This window comes from Dama dama, chromosome X, assembly GCF_033118175.1.
Source record: "Dama dama isolate Ldn47 chromosome X, ASM3311817v1, whole genome shotgun sequence".
Lineage (NCBI taxonomy): Eukaryota > Metazoa > Chordata > Mammalia > Artiodactyla > Cervidae > Dama > Dama dama.
Genome location: NC_083714.1, coordinates 91,679,435 through 91,703,526, shown reverse-complemented (window position 1 = coordinate 91,703,526; position 24,092 = coordinate 91,679,435). Strand labels below are relative to the sequence as shown.

The following is a 24,092-nucleotide window of genomic DNA, read 5'->3' as shown; positions in this document are numbered from 1 at the left end:
TTCCATGCTACTCTCTCCATTTATCCCACCCGCTCCTTCCCCACTGCACACACACCCCCGTGTCCACAAATCTCTTCTCTATGTCTGCATCTCTAAGAATGGATGGTTTTGAAGGGAAAAGGCTCCCAAGCCTGGACTCCCTCCTCTTGAGGTGGGAAGGAACATCCCATTTGCTACAGAGTGGAAAGGGAAGGTCTTCTTCCTGCCTCACATGCCTCTCCACCCACAATGGGGTATTAATGAGAAATGCTTTGCAGCAGCGCCTCCATGCTCTGACACCCTCTCCATCCATTTGGCTGGTTCTAGGGCTGTGTGGCAGTTGATCCCTCACTCTCATAAAGATCCCTCTGCCCTACATGGCCTTATTACTGGTGGTTCCTTGTCTGACTGCCATGAAGTCTGACTTAACCCTGATCCCTAAAGTTCTCTAGGTAGACAGATCCTTGGGCCAAGTGGTTTACTGGGGGCCCATGGAGACTTTCCAGAAAGAAATGAGTGTGGAAGAACTATAAAAAGGTATCTGTTAAGGACAAGGAGAAATAGGGATTCAGGAGCCATGGCTGGTGAGATGAAATGGAATAATAAGACCTAGCCTGCCCCTCATTGTCTGGATTTTGCCTGTGCAGGCCTCAAAGAAAATAGGGCAGCGTGCCCACCCTCTTCTTACCAACCACCCCCAATTCCAGTTGGAAGGTGTTGGTTAAAGATCCTTCTAGACAGAGAAGTCAGAAAAGAAAACAGAAAGGACATGCAGACCCCAGAGGCCTGAAGCAGGCCTGGCTGCCAATTTACAAATTGACAATTAACAAATTTACAATTTACAAAGCTTTCTCTGCTTCCGGATGTTCTTCTTAAAGCTGGGCCTCCTGGGCTATTCGGGTTATATCACAATGGGGGTGGGGGTTGTGTACAACTTGATATTTGTTGTTTCTATTGCCCAGATGATTCTGACATGTACTGAGTGACTGCCGTTCTCTCATACTGAGATCTTTCAGGTGGAGTACTCAATGACTGGTCTCGCATCACCATGAACCCCAAGGTGTTTAAGCTACACCCCCGCAGTGGGGAGTTGGAGGTACTGGTGGACGGCACCTACTTCATCTATAGTCAGGTAGAAGTGAGTACGGTCTCAGGCCTAACTCTTCTTATATCCAGAATGCAGATCCTTTGCATGCCACAGAGGGGCACTGTGGAGCCAGCCCAGACCAGCCAATGGCTGAAGTCCTGGGTGGGGGAGGTTGGAGGGAAGATCCACTATGGGAGGGAGTTGAAAGGAAGGAGGAGAGACAGAAGGGGCTGTTTGGGTTTTTTTCTTAGCCAGATATGATTGAAAACTGAAAAGAGGCCCCTCCCACATACACCCTGCCATCTGATCCCCTCCTACAGGGCCCCAAGCCCTAGCTTCCCCGCTGAGCTGTTTGGTTCTACTGCCAAAACCGAACTCTGTCTGAGTATATTCTTTAAAAGTCAGTTCCGAGGTTGCTGAGAACCCGTCCCTCCCCACACCACTGGCTTTATAATGAAAAGTGCTCTTCCAGACCTTCTCTCCACCTCAGAAAAATTTCTGTCTTTCCTTTCTCTTTCTTCCATTTGTTTCTCTACCTTTCTGCTTCTCTGTTATTCTTGCTTCTTTAGTCTCCTTTTTTTTCTGTCCCAGCACTTCTCTCCCTCTGTTTTTGTCCTTGTCCTGGCCCAGGGCCCACTTCCCAGGTCAGCCAGTGCCCATCCACTTCCACCCTGTTGTGTGTCTCCAATAGTGTGGCTCCTCAGAGCTAGAGGTGAATGAGCCTTGAGGCTGGGGCTTCTGTGGGGTGAGGGGCAAGCAGGCAGATGGACAGAAAGACAACAAAGCCGGCAGAAGGGTCTCTCAGGAAAGCAGTCAGAGAAGGTGGGTCCTCAAGCATTTGCTGAGCCCACCAAACATCCTGACACAGCTTGGGTCCTGACCCAAAGATTTTTTTTCAATTTATTTTTTAAAAATAAAATTTATAAAAAAATAAATAAAAATAATAAAAATAAATAAAATTTATTTTATTTTTTGGGAGTCCTAACACCTGAATGCGCTGCTGCCTCCTAAACAGTCTATGGAGGGAGCAGCCTTTCTTAAAGTCATTTAGGGTGACATATGGGTGTCCCAAAACCCAGGGGTATGATACCAATGTCCTATGGGACCTTTGTCCTAAGTGCCATTTGATGTGGGGTGGGGATCAAAGCTTGGGGTGGGGTGGGGTGTGGTGGATAAGGTGGTGATGAAGAGAAAAATTAATTCTCTGGGCCTGCCCTGGGTTAGAATAGGGGGTGGGCTCAGGCCTTGGACCCCACGCAAATTGGGAAAATCCCCTGGATGTCATGCCACTAAACACAGCTTAGCACTTCTTCTGTTCACCACGTAAAGTTAGTTTTGCCTTTCCACATTCTTTATCTCATTTGTGACGGATTGCTCTCCATCTCTCTGGACCTGTTCTTCTATCAGTAGATGAGAGGACCAAGGGGCACTGGGAGAATCAGAGAGAAATTCAGCAGCAGGGCAGGGGGGCTACAAGCAGAAAGAACTGAAGAACCCACAAATTGTTCCTACACCCTCTTAGGGGAATCAGTGACTTCTAAGTTTATCTACAGAGACTTCCCTGGTAGCTCAGGTGGTAAAGCTTTCCACCTACAGTGCAGGAGATCTGGGTTCGATCCCTGGCTCAGGAAGATCTCCTGGAGAAGGGAATGGCAACCCACTCCGGTATTCTTGCCCACCCCCATCCCCCCACGCCCCCACACCCCCCCCCCAAAAAAAGAGGCTAAGTTTATCTACAAATAGTTCCTGGGGCTAGAAATAAAAAATTGATTCATAGTCATTTGTGTCTGCAGCACTGATAGAGCTCCTAGTGTGTGAGGAGAACTGTGCTTCACACTAGGGTCAAAGAGAGCAGCCGGCGGGGGTAGGGAGCTAGAGGAGGTAAAGGGGTGAATGAGGCGTGGCTCTGACCCTTGCAGAGTCTCCCCCCACCATGTGCTATTGAAAGGAAGGTTTCCAGCCCCCTGAGCCCAATGGAGGGGAAGCAGGACAGTGAATAAACCTGTCACCCCACCTGTCCTGTTGTCTAACTAGCGTGTCTTCAGGTGGCACTGTTCCCTTCACAGGGCACAGTGGCAACTCGCATGAGTGGGTCCTGTCTACTGGTCACAAGGGAGGGCCCCACCCTCTCCTTCTGCTCGCCCCCAATCCCTTCTTGTTGCCTCTCCCCCAGGTATACTACATCAACTTCACTGACTTTGCCAGCTATGAGGTGGTGGTGGACGAGAAACCCTTCCTGCAGTGCACCCGCAGTATTGAGACAGGCAAAACCAACTACAACACTTGTTATACAGCGGGTGTCTGCCTCCTCAAAGCCCGGCAGAAGATCGCCGTGAAGATGGTGCACGCTGACATCTCTATCAACATGAGCAAGCACACCACCTTCTTCGGGGCCATCAGGCTGGGCGAGGCCCCTGCATCCTAGATCCCTCCAACCTCATTTTGCCCCTGCCCACGCCCCTACCCCAGGTTAGGGAGCTAGGACTCCCAGAACCTCTAAGTGCTGCTGTGGAATGAGGTATGTGGGTGTCACAGCCGCAGAGAAAATTTTCCCAGTGCTATTTATTCCCCAGTAATTCCAAGATGACAAGGCCAACTTGACTTTCCAGATTGACCAGGAGTGAACAGGACAGTTGATGAAGCCCCAGGGGTGGCGTGAAGCAGAACCTTCCTCCTTGGCTCCCCATTGACTGCTTCTGTTGCACTAAAGTGAGGGGCTTGGGCAGCAGGCGAGAAGTAGCAACAGTACAGCCCAAACTGTGGGGCAAGCCTTTGACCTCGAAGGGTGTGTGTGGAGACAGGGGTGGGGTGGGATGGTAACATTGCAGTCTAAGGAGAGGGGCAAGGAGGGAAATGCAGGTGGTTGTTGCAGAAACCAGGGGAAAAGCCTGCCAGATGTTTTCCCACTCTTGCTGATCCATGTGCCAGCAGTTGGCAGGGCTTTGGGGAGAGAAGATTTGCATTTCCTTGAAGCAGTTGCAGGGCATGGCCATACATCTGCCTGTATAAGAACCAGAGGCCATGCTTGGGGCCACATGTCTTTTTACAGCTGTGTTCCAAGCTCAGAAAACTCCCCGGGTCCCTGCACAATTGTCCCTTTCCCAGCCTGGTGAGAACTCCCATTTTTTTCCTCTCCAGAGCCTATCTCTGTCTGAGACTGGTGCCTATCCCGGGACCTGTGTTTGTGTGAGTCTGAGATACTCTTTAGATTACCTGGGCACAAAGGAAGTTGTGCAGCACAAATATTCATCTAGTCGAGCTATGTCTGGGGGCAAAGAGTTGGACTGGATGACCTCCAAAAGTGCCTTCAAATTCTAGTATCTAGGCAGCTGCCATGCTAGCCTACTAAAATTCCCAAACCCTAGACTGACCCTGGGCATCAGCAAGGCAGAGCTTTTCTATCAGACCCAGAAAGGGTAAGAGCTAGGGATGGGACAGGATTTTCTTCAAGTGTATTGCAATCCAAGTGGTCATTAGCGCAGACCTTGTCTGAAAGGACAACAACTGATGCCCTACTAACCACATACTACCCCCTTTCTTCTCTCTGGCTCCAGAAAACCACAGCACAGAAGAGTCACCATAGATTCCAGTGCTGCTTCCCTGAATCCAGGCTCAAGAGGAGGCAGTGTCTAGGCAATGGGCAGGCTTATGCCCTTTAGTCAGGCCCAAAGACACCTTTCCCCCACCCTCAAGCTTCCCATCGAATCATATGATAGGATCATTCAAGGGTCTTATTTCTAACTGTCTGGGCCCAGTCTGGGTGCTGGGTCTGTAGCCCAAAGCTGAGAGAGCCAGTCTTGTAGAATCTGCTACTTTTACTCCTGGAACAAATTTCCTTTTGCAGAGAGAGGGAGTAAGGTCCTTCAGGTAGCTGAAATCCACCAAGAACAACAGGTACTCATTTCCCTGCTGTGCCTTCCTTTTCCAAGAAACTATGCTGCTTGGCCCTTCAAGGATCAGAGCAAGAGGGAGTGAGCTATTCCACCATTATCTGGCTGCTAATGATAGCCTTCCCACCCCAGATGAGGCAAGCTTGAGGCATGTGTTTGACCCCAGATCCTATAAAGTGCCTGAGACAGTCCTCAGTTAGCAGAATCTGATGAGAACCTCTCCTTAAAGTTTGTATTTTCTCTTTCTCCATTGATAATATTACCAACCCCATCATTTAGACGAGGCTCAGAGGTTGAGTGCTTTGAGCAGGATCTCACCCAACTTAAGTCATACCTGGGGCTTTCAACCAGGTCTGACTGTGAAGCTCTTCTGTTCTTCCCCAGCATTGTTTTGAATTTGGAATCCAAGAGAGAACCAATCAAAATGGTAATATGGACCCCAAATCCTTGAGGGACCTAGGGAGAAACCCAGAGAGGCTCATTTTCATTCCTTGATGGTAGTGCCTTTTCTTTTGACTGCCAAAGGCTCTGGGACAAAAGAGTAGGCCATTTCTTTGGGAAACCCCCATCAGCCTTAGAGCTTTTGTGTTTAGAAGAATCGTCTTGGTAGCATGCCCAAGCAGCAGGCCTCCAGTACCCACAGAACAGATACCCCTTGTGCTCTTTCATCCAATGAAAGAACCAACCAGTGAACCAACCATTGTGCATGGAGCCCCTCCTGTGGACAAGGGCTTCCTCTGGTTACCCTTCAGACAATTTACAGGAGCTGGTCACTTCCCACAGCTACAGAGTGACTCCTTATCTCTTTCTGCCATACCACAGAGACCTCTGTATTACCAGGATCTCTCAGGGATGCAAAGAAAACCCAAGAGAGGTCTGGATCTAAAGTCAAAAGGGTGTGAGACGAGGGAAGCAAAAGACTTCCTAATTGTGCCACTAAAGGGCATTCTGACACCAACCCTCTTCTCCAGGTACGGAGGGGATTAGAGGGAAAATAGGATTCACACAGGACTCTTATTCATTGTGACCCTTCAAATGCAACTCTGGAGGGAGAGGGGTGATGAGGGAAGCAAGAGGTAGCCGGGGAGCCCTGTTGCTGCAAAGTTATTGAAGTCATTTACCCTTAAGAGAATGTGGAGCTAGATTCGCCCCCTTGGAATTACACCAACATGGCTTTAGAAAGCTGAGGCTAGCACAGAGGATGGGATGAGGACATTTGTGAGCAAGTGGATGACAGAGGTTTGAAGGAGAATTGCTTCCCCTGGTGGGGGCTTTGCCAGCTGCTCCGGCTCCAACAGCCAAAGCTGGCACAAAAGGCAGCTGTTGGGGACCACCTTCATCCATCCTGAGCCAAATTTCTTTGGATGAGCAGTAAAGGGCTAGGAACCCTGAAGGTGAACCAAGAGTTTGAGCCATGTGTGAATATGTGTGTTTTATGTAACTTCTGGTGGACGCATATAGATTCAGAGAAATTAAGAACTCGAGAGGCCCTTAGAAATAATCTAGCCCAACCTAACTTCTACCCTACTCAGGTAGAAACTGAGGTCCAGAGAGGGAAGGCGACCTTCCTGAGGTGAGGGGACCCAATCTCCAGACTCAGCAAGGTGAGGGAGGCACAGTCTGTGTCCCACACAGCCCCCTTCTTTCTGCAACCCACAGACTCAAGGCTGGAAGTGCTTGGCCCCCTTCCGGAGCCTGGCCAGGCAGGGAATACATGGCCACAGCCTTTGTCAGAGTGCTTCCTTCCCCAGGGCGCTTCCCCCAGCTTGTGCCTCAGGATGGAAGCCTCCGGACAGGCCCAACTGCAGGGAGTCCTGGGGCCACCTCAGGACCCACCCCTGCCTGAAGTCTTCCCTAGGCCATGTGAGCACAAAAAAGGAACTGGATTTTTTCCTTATAATCCATTTTAGGGTCTCTCTCCAAGTGGAGTTGGGATATGTCATTTCTTTTGTCAAAAAGCTTCCAGCTGGGACAGGGGAAGGGCTGCATGGTGAGGATGGCCTGGAGCAGGCCCAATGCTGCTTTGGGGATCAGCATCCAGTGTGAGATACTGTGTATATAAACTATACATAATGTATATAAACCGGGATGTAAGTTTGTGTAAATTAATGGTTTATTCTTTGCAAATAAAGCTTTTTCCCCTTGTTCTTAAAATCAGCTTGAGTACTTCCTACCTGCTAGGTGCTTTTTTGGGGGGTTGGGGCGGCTTGTGGGATCTTAGTTCCCTGACCAGGACTGAACATGTGCCCTCGGCAGGTTCCTGAAAGCCCGGAATCCTAACCACTGGACCACCAGGGAATTCCACTACATGCTTCTTTGACACCACACATGAACTTGGGGAAGAACCGAGGCACCCATTTCAGAAGGGACAGCAGAAGCAAGGTGGTCTGAGTTCCCTGTCAGAACATCCCATATCCTCTCTGTGCCCCAGCCCACATGCACCCATCCCCATCACCTGGGTCTTTTCCTGTAACCGCATGTCCAATAGGCTAGGGGTCCTGCAAAAACGAACATTTTCCTGAAGTGAAGACACAGTAGGGAGTCACCCTCAGCTTGAGACCCTGACTTCTGTAACATTATTCAGTCCTGGGCCCAAAACAGCTTGGGTAGATCCAGCCTCCAGCTCCCCATGACGTATCACTCATTTTGCAGATGAGACCAACAAAGAGTTAAAGTATCTCCCCAAGCTCATCTAACTAGAAAGGTTACTTAAACTTTCAAACAACTGTTCACAAGATCCTACAGTGTCAACTTTCTTCTTTAAAAATTAGGAATTTCCCTGGCTGTCCAGTGGTTAAGATTCCTCACTTGCAGTGCAGGGGGCACGGGTTTGATCTCCAGTCAGAGAGAGGGTCAGTGCTGAGGGGCAAACAAATGAAAAATAAAATAGAAAAACTTGAAAAAAATAAAAATAGATTAGAATTTTTTTAATTGGATAAACTTTATTCTAAACATTGAGATGTCATGACATTTAGGGCATTGTTTGTTCAGGGATAAGAAGTGGGCAAAATGGTTGGAGAATAATTTTGTGTAGCTCTCCAGTATACAAAGTTCAATCACATTCAGTATTATCATCCCACCAACCTTTGAAGTAAGCACTGGAGGAACTATTTGTCTCATTTTACAGATGAGGAAACAGACTCAGAGAAGACTGATTGTTTCAAGTCACAGGGTTTGAAGGTGGAGGGGCCTGAATTCAAAGTCTAGTGGATCTCAAGGCCGCCGGTCCTAGAGAAGCCTTGATGCCAGAAGATGGGGCTGCTTAAGAGCTGAAGAGAAAGAAACAAGAGCAGGGATCCTAGGGAACAGGCTAGTTGGGGCACAGACAGTATCAGAGTTGGGCTTTTTATTCTGTCTCTTGTTTTTCTCAGTTCTGATGCTGAGTGGGTGCATGTGAGGGAGGTTTCAGGACACCTCTCCCCAGGGCCTTCCCTACCTTTGGGGTCATCTCCTTGTAACCCCAAGGTAAAGTCAGAGAAGAGCTGGAAAGAGAGATGAAGGAGGAAGAGGGATCCAGAAAACAGCCAAACAGTCACCCCCACACACAAACCCGTCACTCCAAGCACTGACCAAGTCAGGAGCAGGAGTCACACAAAAGTCCTCTTGTTCACCTGTCACACCTTCCAACCAGACTGAGAGGCCATGGAGGATGCCTGTCAAGTTACCACCAGCCCTTGGGCCTCTGAGAAGCCAAACTTGGTCTTGTACTGGTCAAACAGTTGGCGCAGGGCATCCACATAGATTGTGTGGTATTTAGCCACGGTCTTCTTGCTTGGGTTCTCAATCTTGGGCAGTGGTAGAGGCTTCCCAACTGCCAGGGGAGATGGAGAAGTTAAAGGAAAGAGCATCAGAATGGCTCACTCCTCAGAATTGGCCTCCGGCCCAGGTTCTCCCCCATGCTTCCCCCCACCCTACACACATCCTGGCCAGCCTCCCTGCCTCTGAACACGGCCAGAGCCAAGGTCTAGTATTGGAACCAGATCCTGTGTCCTAGACATGGCTGCCAGCTGAAGAGCCCACTTACCAATGGTGGTAATAGGCCGAGCATAGGGCAGAAAGCCCAGGGAGTTCTCAGTGAAGCCACGCCCATAGAAAGCACAAGGGTAGATGTGCACCATACTCTGGAACCACTTTTGGAAGCGATTGATGAAGCCCCCCGGGGTGAAAATGTACTGATTGTAGAGTTCTGTCTCCCCAAAGGAGTAGGCCGGGATTAGAGCCACCCTGAAGAAGAAAAGCATATTCTCTGATGGTTAGAAATGTAGGGCCCCTACCAAAAGTGAGACATGCTGACCACCAGTGCTCCCTAGGTCTCCTTGTAAGTTCCTTCAGCCCTTAACCCAGCTGGACCCAGGTCCAAGCTAAGTGGAATCAATGCGTGGTCTACCCCAGGCTGCCTGCAAGCTAAGGGAAGCGAGTCCCATTGTGTGTGTGTTAGTTGCTCTGTCATGTTTAACTCTTTGTGATCCCACAGACTGTAGCCTGCCAGGCTTCCCTGTCCATGGGATTCTCCAGGCAAGAATACCAGAATGGGTTGCCATTCCCTTCTCCAGGGGATCTTCCTGACCCAGGGATCGAACCTAGGTCTCCCGTATCATAGGCAGATTCCTTACCATTTGAGCCACCAGGGAAGCCCCAGTGAGTCCCAGACCCTCCTGTAAACCCACATTGTCTGAGACACTGGAAGCTAGGAGCCAAGGGCCATTTCTTCTTGGTTTCTTCCCTTTCACCCACATGGGAATTTTGGCTTTCTCTGACATACAGTTGCAGCCAGTCACCTTTTTATAGAGAGACTGGTCCAGATGAGATGCTAGTCTGAGGCAGATCAGGTTCCAGGCTGGCCTGATGGCCTTTCTTCAGAAGCAAAAATGCCTCTAGAACCTGACCCAGCCTCTACTCCACCACAGAAGAGGTTTTACCCCTCCCTCTTTAAATATCATTTCCTCAAAACCTCTTCCTCCTTCCCTGCTGTGCTTTTGGATCCCATTTCCCCAGTCTGGACCAGAAGTGTCCTTACCCATGCTGAAGGGCTGTGCGTACGAAGCCAGTGCGGCTCTTCAGGAACAGAGTGGTAGATCCAGGCAAGCCATATTTGCACTCAGCCAGACCACCAACCACCACCATCAGCATGTTGCCTGTGCCTCTACGGGTAAGCAAGAAGTCTATGGAGGATTGGCTCACAGAGCAGGCCCCTGGTGGTCAGGAAAAACCAAAAGATCATTGGTGACCTACTAAACCTCCTAACTTTCCTCCCTACTTCTAAGGTGGGGAGAACCCTCCTTAGGGAAGGGCTCTCTTAGGCAGCTGAGCCTAAGGTAGCTTTTCAGACCAGAGGGGATCACAGAGCTGGCCTTGTTCTCACCTATTCACCCAATACTTCTTTCTCAGGCAGCCATGTATTTCTTTGGCTTTCCATCCCAGGAGCCAACTCACCTACAGACATGACATATTCTCTGAGGAAAGGCACCCAGAAAAAGGCCCCCAGTGTGAGAATATAAGGAGTCATGCCAGGAAACATCTTGGAGAAGCCTGACATCTCTGTGGCAAAGTGGCCAAACCATGAATGGGACATGATCCCATGAGGGTGGCAGGCGACGATGTAGTTGAGGCTGGGGGAGAGATCATGAGTCTTCAGAAGCTGTGGAGGAAAGTGGAGTCAAGAGAGATATAGCCAAGGAAGAGTTCCTCTCTTTTGGCCAGAGACCTAGAAAGGAAAGGGCTGCCATGTCTGGCCGTGCAGATGGGGTAACACACAACTCTGGGGAGCTTCATTCACATGGGCCTCAATGTGAATGATGCCCCCGCCCCCTGCCCTGGCCCAGCTGCTGCCACAGGGAGTCAGGACCGGGCCTGGGGCCCAAGTGGGGATCTGGGACTCCTCACCTTGAGTGGGAAGTAATCACAGTACTGTTTCCACAGGCACCATTGCCTCACGCAGTTAAACCGGCGGCCACCTGAAAACAAAGCAGATACAGCTGAGCTTTGTCCACCCTGTTGTCTTCTTCAGAGTCCTTTAGGGCCTGTCTCAGGGTGCCCTCACCATTTACTGTTTCCTGCCCCCTTAAGTGACAACCAGCCTGGGAATGAACTTCAGGGCCTGTTTGGGACAGCCCTAGCTCTCTGCTGTACTAGCCGCCCCTCCCCCAGCCCACTCCAGTTCCCACCTGGGCCTCACTAGCATCTTGAAAAGACCCCTTCCCTCACCTCCAGCCCAGACAAGGTCAGGCTGAAGGGCTGCCAGGAAATTGGCTGGAGTATAAGGAGAGAAAGAAAGAGCATGTGGCGAGTGGCAACAGCCCTTCCAGGGCCCTCACCTCTCTCAGGGGTCTTCCAGTCAAAAGCCAGCCAGGTGAGGATGAGCACAGTAATGGGCCAGTACGGCGTGAATACCACCAAGTAGAGGTTGACAGCGATCACGGTGATTACTGGAGGGAGCCCAGGCCAGAGTTAATGAATTGCAAACAGTGCCTCACACTTGCCCTCCCTCTGGGGCTATGTCTACCCCAAGATCACAAGCACTCTCAGCTGGGCTCACATGACCCTCTTACCTCCTCACCCCAGCACATCGCCTGCATGCCCAGAGCCCCAACATCTGCTCTAGCCTTGGGAACTTGTTTTGAGTCTAGGAGACAAGGTGTTTTTCTCCCCCACTGTGTTCCATGCAGTCAGCCCTCTCCCCCCAGGGCCTGCACCAGCAGCACTCTGGGGTGCAGTCAATGGCAGGGAGCCAGTGGTGGCTCACATTGATTTGGCCACCAGAATTTAGGAGTCCTGGAGAGACAGAGCCAGGAACAGTCTTCCTCCAACTCTCCGTAACATCTCTGAGAAGGTGAACAGAATGCCAGAGAAAGAGGATGATAACTAACCTTCAGCCAGGTTGGGAGCATGCAAGTTAGCATGTACCAGAATATGGTATGGACCATGCTGAGCTCGAACAAAATAGGAACAATGTAGGTTAGAGTAGTTAGGACAGACTTCATGGAGATGAGTCACAGGGAGCCATGCTCAGGATTCTTACTGGACTCATTTTTTTTAAATAACTGTGAATAAGACAGGTAGAGAAAGGGGGTCAAAAGAAAGGTTAGAAAAGACATGAAACACTCCTAATTGAACATGGAAGAATGAACACAAGTTTTATCATGACTCCTTGCTGCAGCCTCATGAAAATTATCACAAGGATGTTTTAAAAGATAGAGATTCTGCAAGGAAAAAGAATCAGAGAGATGCCAAAGGTGACTGAAAGCTATCAGCAAAATGTTTGCATGCTGGACAGTGGGCAGAGGAGGGATTAACTGACTGAGAACAAGAAAGTTGAAATGTGACTTGCAAGGGGGAGTGTCTACAAGAGTAAGCCTGTTTCCACTCGAGAATCTAGGAAAGTCTCAGAATTTGGAAACACCAAGTGTTACAAAAAGCAGATGTAACAGGGCTTGATGGAAAGTCTATCAAAGAAGTAGTTAAAACCCCAGACCTCTTCTCCTTCACTATATAGCTGGGCAATGGGAGGATTATTCTCTGAAATAAAATGAACCAAAGAGACTCTAGACTCAGATACTTATACTAGACACAGATAGGATATTCTATATGCAGCCAAATTATTAATCAAGTATGAAGAGAGAATAAAGACAATTTCAGACATATAGTCAGAGAGTTTGTTTCCTACATCCCTTTCTCAGGAAACTTACTGGAGGATGTGCTCCACGAAAATGAGGGAGTAAAGCAAGACAGAGGATAGCATGGGAGCCAGGTAAAAAGAAATCCAGCAAAGGAAGGAAGTGAGCAGGGCCAGGAATAGAGTGAGGAGAGCGTGGCACCTAGGGCACAAAATTCAAGGAGACATTCACTCTTGGAGTCAGGTAAATACTGACCCAACACTTGCACAGTGCTGAGAATGAACACCTTCTTAGACTGTGCACCCAGGGCGCCTCACCGGCCCTGGAGGTGACAGTGGTGCATGAGACTGGACTGTAACAGGAGACTGCTGGGCTCTCAAGGAGGTCCTCAAGGAAATAAAAAATGGTGGTGGTGAAGGAGAGGAGACGTGTAGATTCCTGACATGTTTGTGGAGAGTTTGGGGATGAATTATTGATAACTGATAGATAACTAAGAGATAACTAAAATTTAAAATGAGGCAATTAACCCAATCAAAAAATGTGCAGGATATCTAGACATTTCTCAAAAGAAGACATACAGATGGCCAAAAAACACATGAAAAGATGTTTAATATCACTAATTATTAGAGAAATACAAATCAAAACTACAGTGAAGTATCATCTCACACCAGTCAGAATGGCCATCATCAAAAAATCTGTGAACAATAAATGCTAGAAAGGATGTGGAGAAAAAGGAACCCTTTTGCACTGTTGGTGGGAAAGTAAATTGGTGCAACCACTATGGAGAGTAGTATGGAGGCTCCTTAAAAAACTCAAAGTAGAACTGCCATATGATCCAGCAATCCTACGCCTGGGCATACATCTGAAGAAACACATGGTCTGAAAGGTTACATGCACCTCAGTGTTCATTGCAGCACTGTTTACAATAGCCAAGACATGGAAGCAACCTAAATGTCCATTGACAGAGGAATGGAGAACAACAGTGTGGTACATATGTAGAATGGAATATTACTGAGTCATAAAAAGAATGAAATGATACCATTTGTAACAACATGGAAGGACCTAGAGATTATCATACTAAGTGAAGTAAGTCACGCAAAGACAAATACCATATGACATCACTCATATGCAAAACCTAAGTTTTAAAAACTGATATAAATCAATTTATTTACAAGACGGACTCACAGATTTCAAAAACAAACTTGTGGTGATCAAAGGAGAAATATGGATGAGGGGAATGGATAGATTAGGACCTTGGGATTAATATATACACTACTATATATAAAATAGATAACCAACAAGGATCTACTGAATACCGCATGGAACTCTACTCAATATTCTGTAATAGCCTATATGTGCAAATGAATCTGAAAAAGAATGAATATATGTATATGTATAACTGAATCACTTTGCTGTACACTTGAAACTAAACATAGTAAATCATCTATACTCCAACAAACTTTTTAAATAAAAAATAAAGGTAAAAAAATAAAATGAAGCAATTATGAATTCCAGAGAAAACAAGAAGTTGCACAAGAAAAGAAATATAATCATAGTGCACTAAATAGTTCAACTACGGAGAAGATTTACTAGTCATAGTTCGGGGTTTAAGTAAAACAACCTGGGTGGGGGAAAAGGCATATATTGAGCTGAAATCTAATGTTCCATATTAGGAAGTCAGTGATATTGCCTAAAATTGCTACATTGGAAAATAGTAATATTTAGAAATTTTAAATAGTAAAGTTTAGACATATGGAGGTAAATACCAGGAAAAAAGAGCTAACAAATTTGAGAATAGCTGCCTCTAGGGAACATATCTAAGTGTGGAGCAAAGACCAGCACTTTCAGGTTTTGATGTACTTCTTACAAAACTACTTGACTTTCTCAAGAAATAAAGAGAGGCATGGGTCTAGTCCAGAAGAGATTTGTTTCTTTTAGGCTTTGCTTGAACCCAGACAGTGTTGGGGATATCTTGGGAGGCAGTGCAGCTTCAGGTGGTGACGCAAATCCTGCCCCTTAGCATGAGTATGACCACAAACAAGACTTTGAGCTTCACATTGGCCAAGTGGGGCTAGCAACACCAGCTTCCACATTATCTTCCTCACAGGCTTCGTGTGATGGTCTTGTCTCAAGGCCATGAGGGTCCAAATGGATATGATTCCATTGCAGATTTCATCTGGGAAAGCTTCGAGGGACAAGCACTGGAACCATCACCTCCTGGGAGCCCAGACCCAACACTCTTCTATCTGTCCCAGGCTAACTCTCCATATAGCCCAAAGTCAAGCTCTAATTAAGAGCCCTCTGGGAAACTTCTCTCAGTCTTCACCCTGCTTTCACCCACTCTCCTCCTTCTCTGCTCCACCTGCTCCTTCTCTAGCTCACACGGATCCCTGAACCCTCAGTCTCGCCTCCTCCCTTTCTCTCTCCCACATCTTCTGATCATCAAGTCCTATGAACTCTACTCCAATCACTTGAATCCCTCTTCTCCCCTTCACAATTATGACTGGTCTGGGCCGAATCACCACAATCTCTGACCTGAATTAGAGTGACAGTCTCTTCCTATAATCAGTTTGGTACCCAAAGCTGTAATGATCTCTCAGAACCACCAATCTGATGCCGTTGCCTTGTGTCCAACCCAGTCCTGGCTCCCATGGCCTTCAGGAAGAAGTTCAAACAATTCCATGATTGACAAACCCTGCACAATCTGTCCCCTGCCTCTTTTGCCAGTCTCCTTTATCTTCCCTCTCCTGCTCTTTCATCCTTTCATTCAATATATATTGAGCATCAGTTCTGCAGCTCTTACCCCCTCATCCTACTTAACCACGGGCAGCTTCTTGAATGCTTTACACTCTCCCCTCATCTCAGCAATTGCCCACTCTCTGCCCTGAACACTCTTCCTTCTTCATCTATCTCTTGCTTGTCCTCTAATAGTCAACTCAAATTTAATATAAAAATGGACAAAAGTCATGAATGAGCCGTTAACAGAGAAACAGATGCTAATTGCTAATAAATACATAAGAATACTTTATAAATAACAAAGTTGAAAATAAGGCTTATTGTTGTTTACACCTGTCACTCTGGTGGTGGCAGGAAGGAGTGTGCACAAGGCCTGTTCCCTTTCCTGCTCACTCAGTGGTCATCTCTGAAGCCACATTTTTCAGCATCACAGTTTTGAGGTGTCTCAATCAGCCTGAACATTTGTATCCACAGAGAGCAGAGACTCCCACCAACCTGTGTTTGGTGTTTAACATAAACAGGAAATAATCATTTGTTGAGTTAAGCCACTGAGATTTCCACATTAGTTGGTTACCATAGCATACATGGGCCAGTCCAATTATTCCACTCTCACATGCTCATTTTACAAATGAAGAAAATAAGACTCAGAGAGGGTCGATAAACTGCTCAAGGAGTACAGATAGTAAGGAGTAGAGCTGTGACTCAAAAACAGGCAGTCTGACTCAGAGACTAAGTTTTTCACATCCCTGTTTTTTTGCCTCTTGGCTATATGTGTGTGTGTACAGGCATGATGGTGGTGGTGGTTTAATCACTAAGTCATGTCTGACTTGCAATCCCATGGACTGTAGCCTACCAGGCTCCTTTGTTCATGGGATTTCCCAGGCAAGAACACTGGAGTGGGTTGCTGTTTCCTTCTCCAGGGTATCTTCCTGACCCAGGGATCGAACCCAAGTCTCCTGCATTGCAGGCAGTCTCCTGCCTTTCAGGTGGATTCTTTACAGACTGAGCCAGCAGGAAAGCCCTACACACACACACACACACACACACACACACATATACACACACATATGTATATCCATAATTTCTGGCTGTGTGCTTAGTCACTCAGCCGTGTCTGACTCTTTGCAACCCCATGGACTGTAGCCCAGTAGGCTCCTCTGTATGGGGATTTTCCAGGCAAGAATACCGGAGTGGGTTGCCATGCCCTCCTCCAGGGAATATTCCCAACCCAGGGATTGAATCCAGGTCTCCCGCACTGCACGTGAATTCTTTAGAGACTGAACATCAGGGAAGCCCCAATTTCTGGCTACATACACACAAACTGTTAACAGTGGTTACCTCTAAGGAGTAACATCCTGGACTAGACTGAGAAAGGGGAGCTACCAGCCTAGAGGTTCCATCCCCTAGCCTGGCCTGGGCTGTCCATACTGGTCATACTTCTTCCCCTAATATAGTGTCAGCTCCTAGGCCATGGGAACACAGTTGCAGTGAGGGGAGGGGGTGGTAACGAGGCAAGTCTGTGGAGATAGGACAAGAACTCAAGAAAGGGGACTCAGCCCTTCCTGAGGAAACGACCCCAAGGACTGCGTCACATGGAAGGAGATTGAGAGGCCCAGCTGGGGCCCTGGTCCTCAATAAGAGGTCACTTGGAGCGGACTTTTCTCTACTCTCAGTCAGGAATTTGTACATACACTGAAGGCCTAGCTTCCTCCTTCCTCTCTGGCCTAACATGTACACTATGGCCATGTCCATATCCAGCCTCCAAATCAGCAGTAAATTAGGAGATGCAGGCGGTAGGGACAGGAGCTCATAGGCCAGAATCAGGCCCTTGTGGACTCAGGCACAAGCCAGCTCCTCCATTTTCTAGCTGTCCGATCTTGGATGGACCATTCAGATGGCATGTACCTCAGCTCCTTTATCTGTACCATGGAGATGATTAGCCATGTTAGGTGTTTAGAACAGTGCCTGGTGTGGGGGTAGAAAGCACAATCATTATGTGTGTGTGTAGCTATTAGTGTATATTATTATGCACAATAATAGCTTCTGCCTTATAAGGCTGGCAGGAGGCTAAAATGAAACCATAGGTATGAAAATGCCTGGCACTAAGTAAGTAGCTGGTACATATGAATTCCTTTCTCCTGGCCTCTTCTAGCTCCGATTGCCCATCATTCCTAGGTTAACACTGTTTTTTTTTTCTCTTAGCATTAAGGGGTCCTGGTACTCACCCCAGGTAGGCCTCTGAGCCCCCCAGTCCCTGTTCTTTAGCCCACTCTCCCTATTGACCAGCAAGCCCCAAGCTCCCAAGGCCCACCTGCATTCTTCCTTCTCAGATATCTTCCAAGTAGGGGCATTTAGTTCATCCCCTTGCTTCCAGCCAGTACTCACCTAAACCACTTAAAAATGAGAATTTTGTTCCAGGCCCCCTTTCCATAGAAATGATTTGCATCAGCACCTATAGCACCATGGCCAGCAACTAAGTAACTTTCACAAAGAATTTGTAGGGTGGGTAGAGTGAAAAATGAATGGATAAATGGATTAATTCTTTCAGACAAGAGATTTTCAGAGCTCCCTCTGCCACCAAGACAACTATCTTGCTCCGATGGTCTGCTCAGGTCCCTGAGGTCATAGCTAAGCCCATTTCCTTGGCAGGCCTCAGTGGAACTGCTCCCCATCTTTCCCAAACATGCCTTCCAGGACCCAGTGATGACTCAGGAGGGCTTACCACACACAACAGCCACAAGTGTGGCTCACACACACATGCACACACATTCCAGCACAAGCGTGCAGCCAGACCCACATGCACACTCGCAGATCCCACAAGGACTGTGTCCAAGCATGTCAAGCTGGAGGCCGGGGTGGCCAACTGTCCTTATTCACCTGAGACAACCCTGGTTTCAGCATCCAGAGTCCCGCTAAAACCTATAACCTCTCAGTCCCAGGCAAACCAGGACATCTGGTCACCCTGACAAAGGCTGAAGACTCACCGATAACAAAGGCACTAAGGGCCCACTGGAAAATAGCAAAGACCTCCAGGGAGATCTTGAGGTCCTTCTTGGAGGGCAAAACCATTATGCCCAGGGTCCCTGTGACTCCAGGTAAGTGCTGTTCAGCTGTCCAGCCCCGATTGCTCAGGGACCAGTGGCATTTCCTCCCTTTGTGCTTTATTTTTCAGTCCCTGCCTAGTCTCCACCCCCTACCCCCACCACAGGACCAAAAGACATCAAGCTGCCTCTGCTTGTCCAGTTCCTTCCAACCATCTACCCACCTGTACTTTTACCCACTTGGGCAAGGCCTGGGCTGAGATTGTGACACCCTCTTGCACACCTGTGTAGAGAAGTGTAGATGGAGCTCAGGTGTGGGAAGTGAGTGGAGGTGGGGATGGGGCTGCTGAGAGGCCTCCAGAGCCAATGTGGATGCGTGACAGGGGTCAGGGAGGAATGCAAGGCACACGCGGCACCTGTAGCCAGCATTACTGTTTGTGAGGCCCAGAGGTTTATGGTCTCTCAGTGACAATGTGATTGCAGGGGAGGTCACAGGTCACAGCTAGAAATATCTTTGGCCTTTTGCTCAGTCCAGGAGCATTCATTACTCCCCATGAACAGAGATCAGATGTGTATCTCTGAACTTATAGTGGGGGCTGAATAAATTTTCTATTAGATGAATATACAAATGTGAGTACATATATCACATTGTTTTGTGTTCATGAAATTCTAGAACAGGCAAAACTGATCTATGATGAAAAAATTAGTGGCTGCTTCTGCTAGGAGATTGACCAGGAGGGGCATAAAGGACATTTTGGGAGAGATTGACCAGAGAGGGGCATAAAGGACATTTTGGGAGTGACAACAATAGTCTCTTTTTAATTTTTTTTTTTAATTTATTTTGGGCTGCACTATGTTTTTGTTGCTGTGCATGGGCTTTCCCTAGTTGCTGAGGGTGGGGGCTACTCTCTATTTGCTGTGTTCAGGCTTAAACTCATTGCAGTGGTTTCTCTTGTTGCAAAACATGGGCTCTAGGGTGCAAGGGATTCCATAGTTGTGACTTGAGGACTCAATTGCCCTGCAGCATGTGGAATCTTCCTGGACCAGGAATTGAACCCATGTCCCCTGCATTGGCAGGCAGATTCTCAACCACTGGACCACCAGGGACGTCCAATAGTCTGTCTTGATAGAGCTTTAAGTTACCCAGGTAAAAAACTCATTTGTCAAATAATACAAATGAATGTATTTGCAAAACAGAAATAGATCCACAGACAGAAAATAAAACTATCTTAGCAAAAGAGAAAGGTGAGGGAGGGATAAATTAGGAGCTTGGGATTAACAAATACACACTACTATATGCAAAATAACTAACAAGGACCTATTTATAGCACAGGAACTCTACCCAATATTCTCTAATAACCTATTTGTGAAATTGAATATATATGCGTATAACTGTGTCACCATGCTATACACCTGAAACTAACACGATATTGTAAATAAACTATACTTCCATTTCTCTTTCCATAAAAGAGAAAAAAACTCATTTGTCAAAACTCAGCAAATGTACAATTAAGACTTGTGCATTTCTCTGTAGGTCAAGCTAACTCCCTGGTGGCTCAGTGGTAAAGAGTCTGCCTGCAATGCAGGAGACTCGGGTTCAATCCCTGGGACAGGAAGATCCCCTGGAGAAGGGATTAGACCCACTTCAGTATTCTTGCCTGGAGAATTCCATGGACAGAGAGGAGCCTGGTGGGCTACAGCCAATGGGGTCACATAGAGTCGGACACGACTGAGCAACTAACATATTTCTCTGTGTGTTGCAAATTTTACCTAGAAGTAAACAAATACTGAACTATCTTTAATGCTGATATGTTTAAGGGTGAGGAGAACTGATAGCTGCAATGTATTTTGAAATGCATATAGGAGGTATTGACAGCTAGATAAAGGGATATATTGATGGAGAGATGTGTGAGAAATTGAACATAGCAAAATATTATCTATACAGTCTAGGTAGCTGGTGTTTGCTCTACAAATCTTTCAACCATTCTGTAGGCTTAAAAATTTTTATAATAAAAGTTTGCCAAAAATGTTTCCCTCAAAGCCACAATGAAAAAATAAAATTTAAAAATATAATTTCTCCAGGCATGGCATATGCGCATGTGGCCTTTGTGTGTGTGTTGTATGTACAAAGTTAAATATTTATCTAGTTGTTAGTACATGTTTATATATCCATTTCACTAGGTGTCATCTCCAATATATGTTTGTACGCTGTGGGGATGTATAAATGTGAAAACAACTAAGTCCATCCAGGTGTGTGCTGCGGACCAAGTCAATGCACGTGTGAAAGACTGAAGGGGTTTCTTAATGCAACACATAATTACTGAAGACATAGTATATGCCAGGGATTGCTCTGGACAGCTGGGTTATATCAGTGAGCAAAACAAATTTATAAAAAAAAAAAGTCAAGCTTTCATGAAGTTTACACTCTGGTAAGGGAAGACAGATAACAGAAATGAATTACTTAAACTAATTATATAGCGCATTGTCAAGTGATAAGTGCTATGGGAAAATTAATTGAACAGAGTAAGAAGGAGCCAGAGTACAGGAAGCAGGGAGGGGTTAGGTGGGGAGATCAGGCTCTACAGTTTTAAAAGGATTGGTCAGGGACGGCCATACCAAGAAGGTGGCATCTGAGCGAAGACATGAAGGAGATGAGGAAGCAAGCAATGCTCCTGTCTGGACTGAGAATGTTCCAGGCAGAGGGCACAGCCAGATCACAGACGCTAAGCGGGGATATGCCTGTCAGATGCAGAGGAGCAGAAACCATGAGCTGAGTGAAAAGAGCTGAGGAGGTGAAGTCAGAGAGCTTAGCAGGGCCACAGGGTGTAAGGCCTTGACCTTCTACTCCGACTGAAATGGGAGTCAGTGTGGGGTTTTGAGCAGAAAGGGGAAAGGATTGCCTTGTGGTCAAGAAAGAGAAAGGACCCTTTTGAGGGACTGTAGCAATAATCCATGCAGAGATGATGATGGGTCAGATGGCAGGAGTCAGGATGGTGGGAAACAGTCAGATTCTGAGTGTTTCCTCTGAAGCAGAGGCTCCATGCTAGCACTCTCCCCTCTGAGGCTCAGAAGCCTCTACATGGGAGCACCATTGGTGAGCAGCCACCATGGGCTCAGCCGTGGCATGTAAACCTTCCCTGCATTCAACTTCATCTCATCCAGTCCTGCAGGAAACATGTAGAAGGTGTTGGGTGCTGCTCACCTGCTTGACTGGAATGGTGGTGAAGGGACTTCTGGAAAGGGAGGCTGAAAAGAGCAGCAGAGCCAATCTCCAAAAGAGTTAGGACACAGGGATGAGGAGCTTGGGCTTAATACTGAGGGCCTTGAGGAGGTGCCGTCAGTTTCTGAGCAGGGATGGTAATGTGCCAAATGCCACAGAAGGACAACTGTCAGGCCCAGGGTGACTGTCAGGGCCCAAAGACCTAGTTGCCCGCATGATTGACACACAGGATCCCCTCCCTGCTTCCTCTCTAATACCTTCTTGCAGGACCAGTTCCAAAGTCACATAATCTAAGCAGATGGGCTCATAGGGACTTTCCCCAGCACTGAAAAGCCTGCTGGCCTAGATCTTTCACCTCATTAGACTGACTTCATTGTTTGGGGTAAGGATGGTGCACTCCTTATTCAGGTTCCTGTGAGGGAAACTTTCTGAGACTATTCCTCATTGGGGAACAAAGCTCCATAAACACTGAACATCGGTGAGAGGCAAGGGACAGAGACAGCTCTGGAAGAAAAGAAACAGTCATGCTAGAAGTTTAGGATTAATATATACACACTACTATGTATAAAACAGATAACCAACAAGGACCTGCACAGGGAACGCTGCTCAATATCTTGTAAAAACTTACAATGGAAAAGATTCTGGAAATATATATATATAATAATATATATGTATTATATATGGGCTTCCCCAGTGGCTCAATGGTAAAGAACCCGCCTGCCAATGCAGGAGAGATAAGTTTGATCCCTGGATCAAGAAGATTCCCTGGAGGAGAGCATGGCAACCCTCTCCAGTATTCTTGCCTGGAGAATCCCCATGGAGAGAGGAGCCTGGTGGGCTACAGTCCATACTATCATAAAGAGTCGGACACGACTGAATGATTGAGCATGCACGCATGCATTATATATATAGATAACTGAATCACTTTGCTGTATAGCTGAAGCTAACACAGCATTGTAAACCAACTATATTTTGATAACAATTTAAAAATTTTCAATAAAAAAAAAAACAGTCCTGCCTGGGTGTCTGCTATGGAGGGGGTAGGCAACAGGAGCCACTGACTCAGTCTCTGGGTGGATAACAGGGAAGGAAACGCAAGAGGATGAGCACTTCTTGCAAGGCTGATAGAGCAAATTAGAAGCTTGGTTGGGGCCACCTCTTGTGAGAGGGACCTGAGGGGCAAGCAAGCCCTGCAATGGCACGTGAAGCTAGTTGCTGGTTTCTAGAGTGTGTTCTGCTGACCCTGGGCTTCCAGCAACCTGCTGTGGGGGCAACCGCAGTGAGGGGCTGAGCAAATGGCTCTGGACTTGCCAACTCCCACTTGAAACAGAGCAACAGCTCTCTTTTAATCTCCATCCATTGGCATCCCATGAGAGATTCTACGGGACAAAAGGATGGGATGGGATGGGGAAGGGGAAGCCTTGCAAGGCCCTGGGAAGCAAAGCGGAGAAAGGATCTGCAGTTCCCTGCCCAGGAGAAGCTGCCTCTGCCTGGCCAAGGTGGACTGAAGGCCGAATGTACAGAGTCCAGGGACACTTCCAGGGGGCAGAGCTAAGGCAGCAAGTGGAGACTGTGGCTAGTCTGAAAAAAGAGGATGTGCTGCCTGCCACAGAGGAAGAATGTGTGGCCTCTGAGTGGTCACGGTCTCCACAGAGCCAGCCCTGAGGGGGGCTTCCTCATTCATACTCAGTCCAGACTTGAGGACTTGAGTTTTGTTATTCCTGCCTCTTCGTGCATCTGTCCATCCACAGACCCTGACTCCTCCACCTCCCACCTTGGTCAGGAGCTCTCAGGGGCAGAAAATGGGTGGTAATGGATCTCATACACTTGGCCCCTAACACGGACCACACAGCAGGCATGCACTGGTGTTCACTAAAAATGCCTGAGTGAGTGGAGAGCTGAATGGTTTGGCTGGTACTAGGCAAATCTCTGGGGTTTGTCTTCCTCAAATGTAAATAGGTGATGAGTACTCCTTCTCGGACTTGTGAGAATCCAGACAAGGAACAAATGGCCAGGCACTCTGTGAGCTGTGAAATGGTGTCCACATGTAGGTGGCTGCCATCACGGTCATTAAGAGGAGGGGATGGGCACTGAGGAAAAAGTTCAACTGGGCCTGCCCTGGGATGGGCTTCCCTCCAGACAGTGTTATCTTGGAAAATGGGTGTTGGAAACTCAAGAGCAGAATCAATGACAGCATGAACTTTTAGAATATTCTAGAAGCCCTGACTTCTAATCTGTACAGAGAAAGCCATGGATCCAGCTGACACATCTGCATGCATCCCACCATCATAACACCAAAAAGAAAAATGGCCAAGGCTCTTTGGAGGCTTCTAATTCTTAGTCTTCTCCATCATTTTCCCACTCTATCCTTTTAAAATCCCTGAAGATTCTGAGACTCAGAGACTGTCAGAGCTGGAAGGACTCTCCAAGGTTTCTAATTTCAAGTTACCCAAGGAGGGTTTCTCACGGCTGTCATCAAGTGCCCTGCCAATGAAATCCTTCTTCCTGCTCTCAGACCCAAGCCCA

The 24,092-nt window shown here is 47.4% G+C and overlaps 2 protein-coding genes across 5 annotated transcripts in view; one reads left to right on the top strand and one right to left on the bottom strand.

Moving 5' to 3' along the window:
* Positions 1–7,092, top strand: part of EDA (ectodysplasin A) — a 363,445-nt gene extending 356,353 nt beyond the window's left edge. The window contains exons 7-8 of one of the 4 annotated variants that reach the window (XM_061136568.1): positions 996–1,111; positions 3,240–7,092. In XM_061136568.1, the coding sequence (XP_060992551.1) occupies positions 996–1,111; positions 3,240–3,491 (368 nt within the window). In that variant the 3' untranslated portion in view covers positions 3,492–7,092. Of the gene's footprint in view, positions 1–986; positions 1,118–3,239 lie in introns of all 4 variants that reach the window. The other 3 variants (XM_061136567.1, XM_061136566.1, XM_061136565.1) reach the window with 3 other exon arrangements.
* A 1,520-nt stretch (positions 7,093–8,612) lies between these two features.
* Positions 8,613–18,374, bottom strand: AWAT2 (acyl-CoA wax alcohol acyltransferase 2). The gene is made up of 7 exons (XM_061137617.1): positions 18,290–18,374; positions 11,271–11,381; positions 10,840–10,910; positions 10,390–10,594; positions 9,974–10,148; positions 8,981–9,180; positions 8,613–8,767 (listed from the first exon to the last, which is right to left on the bottom strand). Exons 1-7 carry the CDS (start codon positions 18,372–18,374, stop codon positions 8,613–8,615), a joined length of 1,002 nt encoding a protein of 333 aa, XP_060993600.1.
* Between the last annotated feature and the right edge of the window lie 5,718 nt (positions 18,375–24,092).